This window comes from Ursus americanus, chromosome 29 (genome assembly GCF_024610735.1).
Source record: "Ursus americanus isolate L20-20 chromosome 29, mUrsAme1.1.p, whole genome shotgun sequence".
Lineage (NCBI taxonomy): Eukaryota > Metazoa > Chordata > Mammalia > Carnivora > Ursidae > Ursus > Ursus americanus.
Genome location: NC_142155.1, coordinates 33,707,033 through 33,721,134, shown reverse-complemented (window position 1 = coordinate 33,721,134; position 14,102 = coordinate 33,707,033). Strand labels below are relative to the sequence as shown.

Sequence of the window (14,102 nt, the reverse complement as noted above, 5' to 3'; positions counted from 1 at the left end):
ACACAGGCTGGAGCAGTTGTGATCATTTTTGCAAAGATGCTCCTTCTTCTGGCCTTTGAGTCTTCACTTCAGCTGGGTGTGGGGGAAGTAAAAGGAGGGAATACAAATCCAAGGATAGGAGAGAGAAAACCAGGGGCAAGAGGAATAAAGCTCCCAGCTTGGCGAGAGCCCCCCCCCCGTGGGCGGGGCGAGGAAGAGAGGGTCCTACGGATCACCCCAGACTGGGAAGTCAGCCAGGGCCTGCCTGAGCACAGACCTGGCGGGAAGGTGGAGATCAATGCCAGGGGCAGCCTGGGAAAAATGGGAGTTGGTATTTCTGCTCCTTCTCTTGGTGGCTGCCTCTTGGGAAATCCTGAAGGTGGGAGGTGGGAGGGTATTTGAACAGAATTAGGCCATTTCCCCAATGTCCGGCCCAGACCACCTCTTGACTGGCCGATCTGTGTCCCACCTGGATTACTACTCTTTTTTAATCGACCGTTTTTTATTTTGTTTATTTTTTATTCTAATCGACCTAAAATGTATTTCTAAAGGAAACTTTAGGACTATCACGCCTGCGAAACTGCAGTTCAGTAGGTGGTTTTATTGGTCCGTCAACATAAAGACGTATCTCTTTGAATGAGTTCCTGTTCTGAGTTCCTCACACACACCCCTCCCCCATTCAACCAGAACGACTCCCTTTATTTAAATCTGGTTTGTACACTGGGGCTGCACATAGAGTTTGTATGACAAAATAATTCCACATCTTAAAAAATTATAATCAGAAAACCCCCTGTTTTGTCCAACTTGCTCACTGAGCAGAGAAGATAATTGAGGTCAGGGAGAGAGAAAGGGCCATCTTGGGTCACAAAGCTGCTGGAGGCAAAGCGGGCCTCGAACCAGGTCTCCCCAGAGACAGAAAGAGGTTTCCCCATCCTTCAAGCAGTCTCCTCTGGCTTGTGGCTGGGAATCGGTGCAGGTCCGTGTGGGGGTTGGAGAGGCCGGTGTGGGATGAGGGGTAGGCAGGGGGAGAGCAGGGTTGTGTGGGGGTGTGGGTTGGCAGCAGGGGCTGGGGGACAGCACCAGGGCAGAGCTGAAGCAGCTCCTTTAAGCACAGCCGACCCCTCCGAGGCCGGAAGACCACAGCATTACTGGCTGCAATCTTCCCTTGCGGACACCCCTGGTGAAGACGAGTTGGGGAGGGGGAGGCAAGAACCCTCCCCATGAACTCCTCAGGATCCTGGGAGGATGTAATTACGATCACACACACACCCCAACTGCTAGTTTTTCTTCAGGCTCAACACCTTCCAGCCCCTGCCTTCACACCATGTGAGCAGTCTCATGGCTAACTTGGTCTATGGGACCCCCCCCATCCCTCAGTATTCCCCTGCTTCCAGCTAAGAACTAGGTAGGAAATTGTCGACGCCCCACAACCACCCAGACGAAGCATACATTTCCCAGAAGCAGCCGAAAGGAGAGAGGAAGCTGGTTCCCTTTGCCACCCCAGTAAATCCTCCCAGTGGACTGTGTCCTGTTGGCCACTTGAGACCGACAGCCCCTATCCACCCCCCTCAGCCCCAGTCCCTTCCATAGAGGACGCCAGATAAGACTGGGCACAAGCAGGCTGAGCCAGGGACCCTCTCACTATTCTGGAAACCTGGAGAGCCTGGAGTCTTGGAGGAGCCTGTGGATTCGGAGCGGGCTCCCAGGTCCCCAGACCCCTCAGAATATGGCACTTTTCCGCCTCTGCTGAGAGACCCAGCCACCGGGATTCACGTCCATTTGCAGCATCTTCATCACCCACTTGTCCCGGCGGGCACCTTCGATGAACTCGTTCAGAGACAGCCGGCCTGAGCAAGGGTAGGAGAGATGGTCGTGCGGGAGCGTGAAGAACTGGGGCTGGGGGCAAGAGCAGAGGCCTCCTCTCCCTCTTAGACAAGGCTACGCCTCTTCACAAAGGAGCCTGCTGTCTGGGGGCCCGAGCTTGGGGGCTGGTCAATTCTCCTGGAAGCTTCGAGGGTTTCTTAAAGGGACTAGCTTTGCAAATGAATTTAAGTTTACTTTGGCCCCCTTCAAAATGTTCCTGAGGGCTCTTCTGGGGGTGTTCCCAGCCAGCTCGCTTCCTCCACCCGCCTACAGGGCAGAGGGCCTCAGTAGCCTGAATGGGGGGGGGCCTGCCCTCTGCCCCTCTCTCCAATACCTCACCCCATGGGTTCCCCGGAATTATTATTATCCCATTTTCCAGATGAGGAAACAGTCCAGGCGGAGCGGTGAAATGGTTTGTCTGACTCTAAAGCTCCTGTGCTTTCCCCGCGCTTTGCCCAGCCTCCGTCGGCAGCTCCGGTGGGAGCTGAAATCACTCTTTCCAGCATCACGCGCCAGTGACAGCCCTGTCGTGTTATGCCCCCATCTCCGCTCCCGTTACCATCTCCATTCTCATCCACCAGAAGGAAGATCCTGTCCACCACCTCCTCGGGTGTGAGCAGCTGGCCCTGCTCAGACTCCACTTCCACCCTGCAGGCTTTCTTCAGCTTGTAGATGGCCTGCGGGAGGAGACGGGGCTGCGGCCTCTGCTGCCGAGCGAGCTCCCTGCCTCCCTCTGCCAGGACCCCAGGCCCTCAGCCCTGCGTCCCCAGCACTGCCCCCCCCCCCCCCGGCCCAGCCAGTGCGAGTTAGGACCACAGGACCCAGACCCTACGAAAAACGGACCCGTCCTAGGGCTGTTCCCTCTGGGTCCCGCTGGCCTCGTTCCAACTTCCTGTCAGGCCTCACAGGCCACCCCGCCCTGATGCCAGTGGCTTTTCCCAGGTGAGTGTCACAGTGAACCCCAAACCTTCCGTGAGGGAGGTACCCGGCTGTGTGGTCTCAAATCCACTTCACACAGGGGGAGATGGAAATCTAGAGAGGGGAAGAGCATGTGTACTTGCGGGCGTGTGTGTAACATAGGGTGATGGGAGGCTCGGAGTCTGGACTGGAGGGAAAAAAACAGGTTTCTCCTTCGCCCTGTGTCCCCTCCCCGTGAGGCACCATTGGTGAAGGGAAGTGGGGAAGAGACAGAGGAATGTGAGGGTTTTCCTTAGTTCCTTGACGGGGCGCTCGGCGGATAGACGCCTGTCTTGTCAATCCTAGGGCCTCATGGCCCAGCGCGGCGCCTGGGACACGGTGGGCCCCACCGACAGGGTCTGGGCGCCCCGGAGCTACAGCCAGGCCTGGCACTCAAGGGATGGATGACCTGGGGCAGACCACAGAGCTGCCCGGAGGCGACTTCTTTATCTGTGACCTGGGGGGACGACCCCCACTTGGGAGTGCAGTTCTGGGAGGGAACAGGCTGACTCGGGTCAGCCGTCAGTCCGCTGTACTGGGGACTTTGTTCTTGTTCATTCTTGCTAATTGAATATCAGCGTGGTGGGTCCTTCAAAGAACCAGCTTTTGGTTTGGTCGACTTTTCTTCTCTGGGCGCTTGTTTTCTATTTCATTCATTTCTGCTCTTTAGTATTTCCCTTCTTCTACTCTCTGGGTTTAATTTACTCTTTTTTTTTCTAATTTTTTTTAGAAGATTTTATTCATTTGTCAGAGAGAGAGAGAGAGCACAAGCAGGGGGAGCGGCAGGCAGAGGGAGAAGCAGGCTCCCCACCGAGCAGGGAGCCCGATGCGGGACTGGTCCCAGGACCCTGCGATCATGACCTGAGCCGAAGGCAGGTGCTTAACGGACTGAGCCACCCAGGCGTCCCGTTTTTTTCTAATTTCTTGAGATGGCTTCTAAGATCATTGATTTCCAGTCTCTCATTTTCTAGCATATACATTTTCGGGCTAAAAAGCCTCTGCGAGCGCAGTGTTGGCTACAGTCCCCAGTTCTGTTACGTTAGGTGTGCGTTATTATCCAGTTCGTGTGATACAATTCCTCTGATTTCTGGAATATACAGGAGTGTGTTGCCTTATTTCCAAACCGATGGGGATTTTTAAGCTATCTTTTTTGTAATGGATTTCTAGCCTAATTCTGACTGTGGTCGGAAAGCACCCCCTGAATGCTTCCGATGCCGCTCCCCCGCCCCCCAGCCGCAGGGGCGCCCACCTGCGCGGCCAGGCCTCGAAGCCCAGCGGAGCTCCCGTGCGCAGGCGCCCCGGGCAGCCGCTCACCTCCACGATGTCGAGCAGCTCCAGGCGGTCGATGCAGCCGTTGCGGTCCTTGTCGTAGATCTTGAAGGTCCACTTCAGCTTGTGCTCCAGGGTGCCCCGCAGCACGAGGTTCAGAGCGGCCACGTACTCCAGGAAGTCGATGGTGTTGTCCTGCGGTGGGAGCGCGAACTGTGAGGCCCCTCCGGCCTTCCCCGGAGCGCCGAGGCCGGCCTGATTCTGGCCCGTCCATCCCCACACACTCCGGCCATCCTTGTGGCCTCTACCGCTTCGCTCATGGCTGTTCTCCAGCTCAGCATCCTTGCCCAGTCTGGGATCCCCCCATCCTACCCGCCCTTCCAGGCCCAGCTCAAGGGTCACCTCCTCCAGGAAGCCTTCCATCTCCAGCCACTTCAGCTACAGTGGTCTCTCTCGCTCTGTCTTCTAGCATTCACAACCCCTATACTCCGTTCCGCGCAGTTTGGGTCTTACTCTGGAGGCGTCACTTAGCCGTTCGGTACCTACATCTCATTCTCTAGCTCTGTCCTATGTTCCTGGATAAGCGAGGGGCTTCCATTGCCTTTGTCTCTCCTTTGTGCTTGGCACAGGGCCTCGTCTGTGCAGAGTCAGGGTCTCATAAATATGTATGAATTCATGGATATGTGATTGACTTAATTTGAATTTGGGACTAAGGCAGTTCTGGAAGATTAGCTCACACTAAAAATGTCCTTCATCCTTTTTTTTTTTTTTTTTTTTTAAGATTTTATTTATGTATTTGACAGAGAGAGAGACAGCCAGCGAGAGAGGGAACACAAGCAGGGGGAGTGGAGAGGAAGAAGCAGGCTCCCAGCAGAGGAGCCTGATGTGGGGCTCGATCCCAGAACGCCGGGATCACGCCCTGAGCCGAAGGCAGACGCCTAATGACCACACCACCCAGGAGCCCCCCTTCATCCTTTCATTCCCTCTGAGCCCGAGGGAAGGCAGTGGCTCCAGCTCGGCTTATCTCTAGGCCCAGGTGGGCATTACCCGCCCTGCAGGACAGGCCTCCTCCACCCCCACCCAGGAAAGGGCAGGGGAGACAGAACTCAGGTGCTAACCGCAGGGAGGGAGAAGGGACCACAGTCCGCCTCTGTGGTGACTCTGACCAGGTCACTGAAACTCCTAAGAAGAACGTTCCAACAATGATTCCAAAAGCAGCCAACAAGAGGCAGAGGGACACTTGCTTCTTGCTCTTCTATGCCAGTCGAGTTGGAGGAGAGAGGCTGCTGGTGTCCGCAGTGGGCTGGTCAGGCTGAGTTTCACAAGGTGCTCCCACTTCCAGGAGCTCCTGCTTCTGAGGCCGGGGACCTCAGCTCTCCAAAGCCACAACCCAAGGGGTCGCTCTCCCAGGAGTGGCTGTCACGCACAGGGCTTTGTAATTGGAAATGACATCGCTGGCCCAAGCACCCCTGTCCCACTGGGCCCTGCCGCTCAGGAGCCCCACCCCCAGATAGATCAAGGGGTGCTTGGGCGAGCAAGGTGTAAGCAACAGAAGATGACAGGAAATGAGGCATATAGCAAAAAGTCTGAAAACCAAGAAGGAAACAAAACAAGCCCACCTCAACACCCAAAGTGTCTTATTCAACAGCTTTTATGTGATTACTTCTGGTCCTCCACAACCCCCACCCTGGATTTCTCTAACTGAGGTCAGACTGTAGCTATGGTTTTATCTCCTGGATTTTGATCGTAAAATGCCCCATGTCTTTAAAATTATTTGAAATCATTTTATTTTTTTGAGGGGTACTCTGCAGTCCCTCTTGCTGATCATGATTTTAATATTTTACGTTACACAACGAATATCTTTGTGTATAGATATGTTTTCTTATATCTCTGGTAATTTTTTTAGGGTAGATTCTTAGCGATGGTTTTTTTTTCCTCTTTTTTTCACTAGTCTTTAATGCACTGTGTGTGTAAGTCTACCGTTCTGTGAGATTTTGTCACACGTGTAGATAGGAGTAACTCTCAACACAAGGACATTGTCTTGTGTTGATAGTCACATCCTTCCTCCAGCCATAACCCTGGGCAGCCACTGATCTGTTCTCCAGCACTGTAGGATGTCCGCTTGGAGAATGGTATACACATGGGACCACACAGCGTGCAGCTTTAAGATTGGCTGGTTTTACTCGGCGCGGTGCCCTGGAGACCCATCCAAGCTGCTGAGCGTATCAACACCTCCTTCCCTGCTATTGCCGAGTGGCCCCCACTGCACGAATGGCCCCTCGCTGTTCTCCTCACTCACTGAAGGTTATCTGGCTTGTTTCTAACCACCCTTCCCTAGCTTTATTGAGATATAATTGCAGACTAGCCATTTAAAGAACATTGTGTGAGTTTAAGGTGTACAATGTAATGATTGGTTGGTTCTTTAAAAGGCTATTTTCGGCGTGCCTGGGTGGCTCAGTCGTTAAGCGTCTGCCTTCGGCTCAGGGCGTGATCCTGGCGTTATGGGATCGAGCCCCACATCAGACTCCTCTGCTAGGAGCCTGCTTCTTCCTCTCCCACTCCCCCTGCTTGTGTTCCCTGTCTCACTGGCTGTCTCTCTCTGTCAAATAAATAAATAAAATCTTAAAAAAATAAAATAAAATAAAAGGCTATTTTCATTAGTAATTGCTTATTAAGCTTACTAAAAATCAATCTTATGTTTCTTTTTTAATAAGAGTAGAAAAATGTATGCAAAATGGCTGGTAGGAGCCATCAATGTCACACATGCCATCACCCTCGGGTTTGTTATACCCACTTTATGGACGAGGAAGCTTAGGCTCAGAGGTTAAGTACGTTGCCCAAGGAAAACCCATCTAGGAAGTCGCAGAGCCTTTCAAGCTACATGTCTTCTCTAGTTCAAGTTGGAGAACTTTCCTTCTCCTCTCAAGGTCTATTACTGTCTGAAAAATGAGCCTCGTATCTAGCACCACAGAGAGAAAAACAAAACCACAAAACCACTGACAAATCCTTACTCCCCAGACCTACAGATTCTCCCACATTCTTTGTCTAGAACATTCTGTTCTCACAACATCCTCCCTCAGCATGATACGGTCACCACAATGAGCCCCTGCCTTCCATGAGGCACACTGTAGAGTAGCCCTTCCTGAGGAGTGACCTCACCTGTAAGGATGCTTCAACCCCAGGACCAGTCCTGGGAAGCTTCCAGCGGGGACTGATCTCATCCTCTGTGCCCGGCCCTCGTCAGCTTCAATTACCCACAGCGGCAATGGGAAGGTGATGGAAATGCCTCTGTCAGCTCAAGAGCAAGAGCAGAAGTGACAGGCGTGTGATCTGCTCTGTGGGATAATCTGCCCCATTTCTCCCTGAATTGGCTGCATTTGCGCACCAGCCCTGACCGTATTACCTCAGGTTACATAAAGATCCCAAATGACATTTGATTTCACCCTCCCTTTTCTTCCGTCCCAGTGCATCACAGGGCAACCGCCAGACAGAAGAGTGTTACAAGGGAGAGGAGTGGCAGAGACAGGCGCACCGCGCCAACCTCGTCTCCTCCAAACCCCCATTTCGATCCCCCTAGAATTGACATGTGAGCAAGATCTGTGGCCTCTTGATGTTATTTGCCTCAGAAAGTTCAGACCAATTGCCCAGAAATGAGACTCACTCATGTAAAGATTGTGCTGACGTGGGGAGTGGAGATGGGTATGGGTTTGGAGACAAAAATTAAGTGGGAAAAGAAAAGAAGGAAGTGTTCAGTCCCTGACAGAGGAACTTAACACACTTCTAGGAAAGCTCTTCCTTAGTAGTAGAATTCCAATTAATAAACAAAGAAGGGAGGGTAGAATTAGAAAATTATCGATGGGGCGCCGGGGTGGCTCAGTCGGTTAAACATCTGCCTTCGGCTCAGGTGGTGGTCCCAGAGCCCTGGAATTGAGTCTGGCTCCCTGCTCAGCGGGGAGTCTGCTTCTCCCTCTGCCTCCGCCTGCCACTCCCCCTGCTTGTGCTCTCTCTCTCTCTCTGTGTCAAGTAAATAAATAAAATCTTAAAAGAGAAAAGAAGTTATTGATGGATGCCAAACCTAGCCAAAGAAAATCTGAGCAGCAACAGGATATTTACATAGTCTCAGAATATCTCCCTGTAAAATGCTTGTTAATTACAAAGGAAGGTAACTTTGCAGCAGAGGAAACTGGCAGATAAAATGATGGAAGTTACCCACTTGGGAATGGGACAGACCAGTATCATGCGCCCTCAACAGGAGGCCCTGAGAAGGACATGACCTCCCTTCTGGGGCATCTGTGCCAGAAACGGAAAACCTGAAACTAATCACAAAGCTACACTGAACAAACCCAAACTGTGAGACATTCTACACAATGAATTGGCCTGCAATCTTCAGAAATGTCAGGGTCAAATAAGATAAAGAAAAGCTGAGATTAAAGATTCCGAATTAAAGGTTAAAAAGACAGGACAAGTAAAGTCAATGTGTGATCAGATGAAAGAAAGAAAGAAAGAAGAAAGAAAGAAAGAAAGAAAGAAAGAAAGAAAGAAAGAAAGAAAGAAAGAAGCTATAAAGAATATATTACGTGTCAATTTTTCAAAACTGGAATATGGATTAAGTAATGAAATTGGGTCGATGTTGAATTTCCTGATTTTTTAAAAGGATATATTTATTTATTTGAGAGACAGCATGCAGATGAGCAGAGGGAGAGGGAGAGACACTGAAGCAGACTCCACCCCCAGCACAGAGCCTGACATGGGGCTCGATCTCACAGCCCTGAGATCAGGACCTGAGCAGAAACCAAGAGTTGGATGCTTAACTGACCGCACCACCCAGGTGCCCCTGAATTTCCTGACTTTGATCTTTGTATTAGGTTATTTAAGAGAACGTCCTTGTTCTTAGGAAAAAACACACTGAACTACTTAGAGGTAAAAGGGCATGACGTCTCCAACTTTGAAAGAGAGGCACACACGTACACACAGCAGATAAGGCAAAATGGAAACAACTGGATGAAGTGCACACAGGAGCCACGTACACTACTCTTTCAGCTTGGGATACATTTGAAATCCTATCAGAATAAAAGTTACAGGGGCACCTGGGTGGCTCAGTCGGTTAAGCGACTGCCTTCGGATCAAGTCATGATCACAGGGTCCTGGGATCGAGCCCCGCATCCGAGCTCCGTGCTGGAGTCCGCTTCGCCTTCTCCCTCTGGCCCCTCCCCTGGCTTGTGCTCTGTCTGTCTCTCTCTCTCTCAGATAAATCAATAAAATCTTTAAACAAAGTTATAAAGAAAGGAAAAAAGCAATCAATGCCTATCATGTGCTAACTTGTAAGAAGAGATGAGGTAGGTTTAAGGGGTTCAGCTATGTTACGCCCACGAGCTTGACAACCGCTTTTGGATCTTGAGTTGTTATCGTACTGAATTTTTAGATGAATATGGGCAAGATTGATGTATTTATGATAGTAAGTCTTGTCACGTATGACCTGTTTTGTTTTGTTAAAACTCATTTTCTCTCAGGGGCGCCTGGGTGGCTCAGTCGGTTAAGTGTCTACCTTCAGCTCAGGTCATGATCCCAGGGTCCTGGGATCCAGTCCTGCATCGGGCTCCCTGCTCAGTGCTTCTCCCTCTCCCACTCCTACCACTCCCCCTACTTGTGCTCTCTTCCTCTCTGTCATGTAAATAAAATCTTTAAAAAAAATCATTTTCTCTTTCTCAAAAAATCTCAAAAAACAAAAAAACCCAACAAAACCAAAGCCACACTGCCTTCTAAGCAGGCCCACTTGACTGGGAGGCAGGGCCCTTCCGTACGTGATCTTGGCCAAATCAGTTCACTTCCTTTTGTCCTGCTTGTGTCATCATGTAGTTTGGATAAAGAAGTAGGCTGCGGTGGGCTTGGAGGAGAGGGAGCAGAGAAGGAGCTGGAAGAAGTCTGAAGCTCGGTCTGTGCCCTGCGAGGGAGTTTGTAGGGTTCAGCTCCAAGGAAGTTTCTGTTGCCCTGAGGACGCTCGCCCCACCCTCCATTCCCCAACAGCTGCTGAGATGCACGCTGACAGGTACCAGGCCAAGGTCAGCCCTGAAGGGCATTTCCAGTGATTCAGCCTAGAAAGTGAAGCTCTCCATGCATGGAGAAGTGGGGAATAGAGGCTTTCTCCAGATCAGTTATCTAGGCCCATCACCCTCCCCTCAATTTGGGGGGCAGAAATAGTACTTGAGGCAAATCTAATGATCTGAAGGATCATGGAGGCACTGGACAGACAACCTTCAAGAACGAAGGGATTTCTAAATTCAATCTCCAGATACGCACTTACAACATAGAGCATCTTCTCAGCTGCAGACGCCATCGGAAGGCTTGAAGAAATCCTGTGGCTTAATGATTTCTTGGAACCTTCCATGACTTGGAGACTCGTAAAGGACTTCTGCATTGCCTGTCCAGTTGCCCCATAAGCACAGGAGGCCCCTCCAGCGTGCTGGGTGGGAAGACTTGACTGGGCTCAACTCCAAGGACCCCAACGAGGGGAAGCTCACGGTCCCTTTGGGAGCTCTTTAGCTCCTTATCTTTAGGGTGACAGGGGCTCTGGTGGGTGTGAAAAACCACGCCCTTAGGCTGTAGGGCCTTGGCCAAAAATACACAGATTGCAGACTGCCCTGTGTGCCCTTCTGCCCAGCCTACCTTCAGCTCTCAGCAGGAGGAGAGGGGGAGTCAGGAAGAGCATAGAGACGGAGGGAGAGAAGGTGAGACAGAGAGGAGGGAAGGAAAGATGGGAAAGGACAGAATGATGGGAAGAGAGAGGAGTACGGGGGAAAGAGAGACAGAAAAGGTGGGCATGGAATGGAGAGAAAAGAGCAGGAGGACTGGGGACGGGGCACTCCCTCCACCACGGATGGTCCTTCAGCTCAACAGGACATGAGCCAGGCGGGCTGGCCGCCGTCCTCCCTTCGGTGCCTCCTTACCCCATTCTTGTCGAAGGCTCGGAACATGCCCTCTACATACTGGGTGGCCTCCTCGTTGCCTGTGACCTTGAAGAAGCGCTTGAACTCGTGCATGAAGAGAGAGCCGCTGGGGCACTCCACCACGAACTTCTTGTACCACTCCTGGAGCTCGGCCACGTCCATCTCACCGGCCGCCTCCGCCTCCTCCCAGCTGAACTGCTGCCCCATCCCAGCCTGGGGGCGGGTGTCGGGGAGCCAGGCTCCGTGCCGCCTCCTGGGCTGCTGTGGATCGATGCCTTAGGCGAGGGCCCCCTTCCTGCTGCTCCTCTGCTTTGCCAGCCTCTTCGTCATCTCCTGGCGACTGAACACGATGGGCAACATCGGGGCAGGTGGCAGGGGGCGGGACCAGGCCAGCTAAGAACCCTAAGATCATTAGAAGATTCCTCTGGAAGGTCTGACCTCCAGTCAGCTAAGCTCCCCCAGCCGCACCCCTCCCTTCAGTCTCGTCAACTATGCAACTAGTGACCCTGGCAGATTCTGAAGGGGGAGAAGGGCCGGAAACGGACACCCCACCATCTCACACATGCTCCCTGTTCCTTTAGGTGGGCACCGTGCTGCTCCAGAGAGGCCCGACTTGGAGACCCAGGAGACTCTGAAGTCCAGAGAGGGAGCAAGACCGACTCCTGGCCCATAAAATAGAACCCGCTGGGGAGCTGGGGCTCACTCCTCCCCACGGGCCAGTGAGAAGCAGCAGAATCTGTGATGTGAACGTCCCCAAGCTCAGTCCCAGCAAGTCACACCCTTGAGTCTTGGAGATTTTCCATTTTCCAGTTTAAAGGACAAATGCTTCCCTCCAACAGCCTTCACCCAAGACCTAGGGACAGGGCTTCTTCTACTTTCTCTCCCAAGTGTGAGTACGTGAGAAGGATCTAGTAGCGTGGCTTAAAATATCTCCAAGGCTCTTGCTTTTATATTAAATGTCCTGCAAATTTCTTTTTGAATCAATTATATATTTGTGCTTATTTCAATGTAATATTAAAATGATACCTTCAGGAAACCAGAAGATCTGATGCACTTTTCTAGATTTTAGGAGCGGTTGTTCCAGTGACTCTCGCAATCTCAGGGGTTAACACTGCCTGTCTACTGTTGGCTGTTTGTTCCTGAATTGTTCTATACGCCTCCAGGCCTGCCCCCCTCTCTCACATAACCCCCCCATACATCCTTAATCTCTTGACGTTCTTCTACTTTCTTGCCCTTCCGGAAGTAGGATCCCCACTTCCTGTCATCCTTTCAAGCGCTCACGAATTTTGCACCCCACCCACATCCCTTGGGGTCAGGAGAGTAGGGCTAGTTGCCTCCCTGCGCCTAATTGTTGCCTCCACTTTTTCTCTTTTCTGCCTCAAAAATGCTAGTCCCTTTGAAGCCATGTCCAACTCAACCCACTTGCCATGACTCACTGGCGACTCCACCACTTTGTCTCAAAGCACCAGATTTAGATTGGACCAGCTTTGGACATGGACTTCCACATTCAGGTGGAGAACAGATCCATCCCCCACTCCGGCCTCAAAGGTCCCTCAAAGGTCTCCTTCGTTCTGAAGAGCTTTTCTCCCACCCCAACTTGGCCTCCCATTCACTGTGGCCCCTTGGGCCAGCAGCTGCAGCATCTGGGAGCTCATTAGAAATGCCAATTCTCAGGCCCCACCTCTCCCACTGAACCCAGAACCCTGGGAATGGGCGCAGCAGTCTGTGTTTGAACAAGCCCTCTGCACGCTTCCAACACACGCTGAAGTTTGGGCACCACTACCGTAGGCTTTGGAAGCACACATTTCCGAACTGCCTCTGAGACTTTTGCTTCCAGCTCACTTTCTAACACCTTTACCCAATAACGCACCAGCCTGAGCCCTGCAACCTGCTAATCTCGTTTTTTAACACCGGTCACCTTGTTCAAACCCTGGCCTTCCTCATCCTTATCCTTATCCACAGCCCAGCACTCTTGCCATTTCCTCGCCATGACCTTGACCTTCGTGCCCCTCTCTCCCACTGAGTACTCAGTTGGCAAAACCTGAACCCTGGCTAAAGCCACTAACCATTCGCTAACAGCTCACCCGTACCTGGGAGGCAATATGCTCGTCCCTGCTGATGTCACTCTCCCCCTCCTGAGATGACTTCTCCCCAAGCTGCCTGCCCTCAAACCTTCCACTCTCATGTCCAGCAGATGACCTTGACACAAACTTGGCTGCACAGGAGTAGATGCACCCGATGACCACTTCACCTCCCACGAGACTTCCCTGAACCTGTGCCCACGCTCTCGCCCTCTTCCTGGGCCGATGGAGGTGGGGTCCCTTTCCTCCTCCTCCAGCTGTGGGCTCCTCTGCTGGGTGTCATCTCTCTGGCTAGCGGAGCACTTCGCTGCCTTTCTCTGCTGCGCCCTCAGTCCGTCCTTCTCTAACGGACCCTTCCTGTCTGCAAACTGCCTTAGCATTGCCTTTACTAAAACAAAACCGAACAAGAATCCTTCCTTGACCCCAGCTCAGGGTCCCATTGTGGGGCTTCCAATGAGCCTTCATGGGTCAGAAGATAAATAGAGTAAATAAATACTAAATAAATATTAAAAATAGTTTATCACTCATTGGTCTAAAGATTAACATAATCCAGTGAGGACTGTACTTCTTCCTCATTCTTTCTTCTGATTTTGAAAGAAATGAAACATTGAAAAGAAATTAAAAATCTGGGGCGCCTGGGTGGCTCAGTAGTTAAGCATCTGCCTTCAGCTCAGGATGTGATCCCAGAGTCCTGGGATCGAGCCCCGCGTCAGGTCCCTGCTCTGCTATGAGCCTGCTTCTTCCTCTCCCACTCCCCCTGCTTGTGTTCCCTCTCTCGCTGGCTGTCTGTCAAATAAATAAATAAAATCTTTAAAAAAAATTAAATTAGAAATCCCGTGGGCCCCAGGCATGGTGCCTACTTGCCCCCTTGGACCTCCACCTACTGTCTTAATTTTGGCTCTTCTCACTCTGTGGCTACTCATTGGAGACAACAGGCAAAAGGGACACTGGGTGACTTCCAAGACTCGGCCATCAAAAGCGATAGGGCTTCCGCCTGGCTCTCCCTCAG

The 14,102-nt window shown here is 51.7% G+C and overlaps 1 protein-coding gene across 1 annotated transcript; it reads right to left on the bottom strand.

Annotated features, from left to right (window-relative positions):
* Nucleotides 1–1,698: 1,698 nt before the first annotated feature.
* GUCA1B (guanylate cyclase activator 1B) lies at nt 1,699–11,219 on the bottom strand. Its single transcript, XM_045777022.2, has 4 exons — nt 11,013–11,219; nt 4,114–4,263; nt 2,402–2,519; nt 1,699–1,826 (listed from the first exon to the last, which is right to left on the bottom strand). The coding sequence occupies exons 1-4, from the start codon at nt 11,217–11,219 to the stop codon at nt 1,699–1,701; spliced, it is 603 nt and encodes a 200-aa protein (XP_045632978.2).
* Between the last annotated feature and the right edge of the window lie 2,883 nt (nt 11,220–14,102).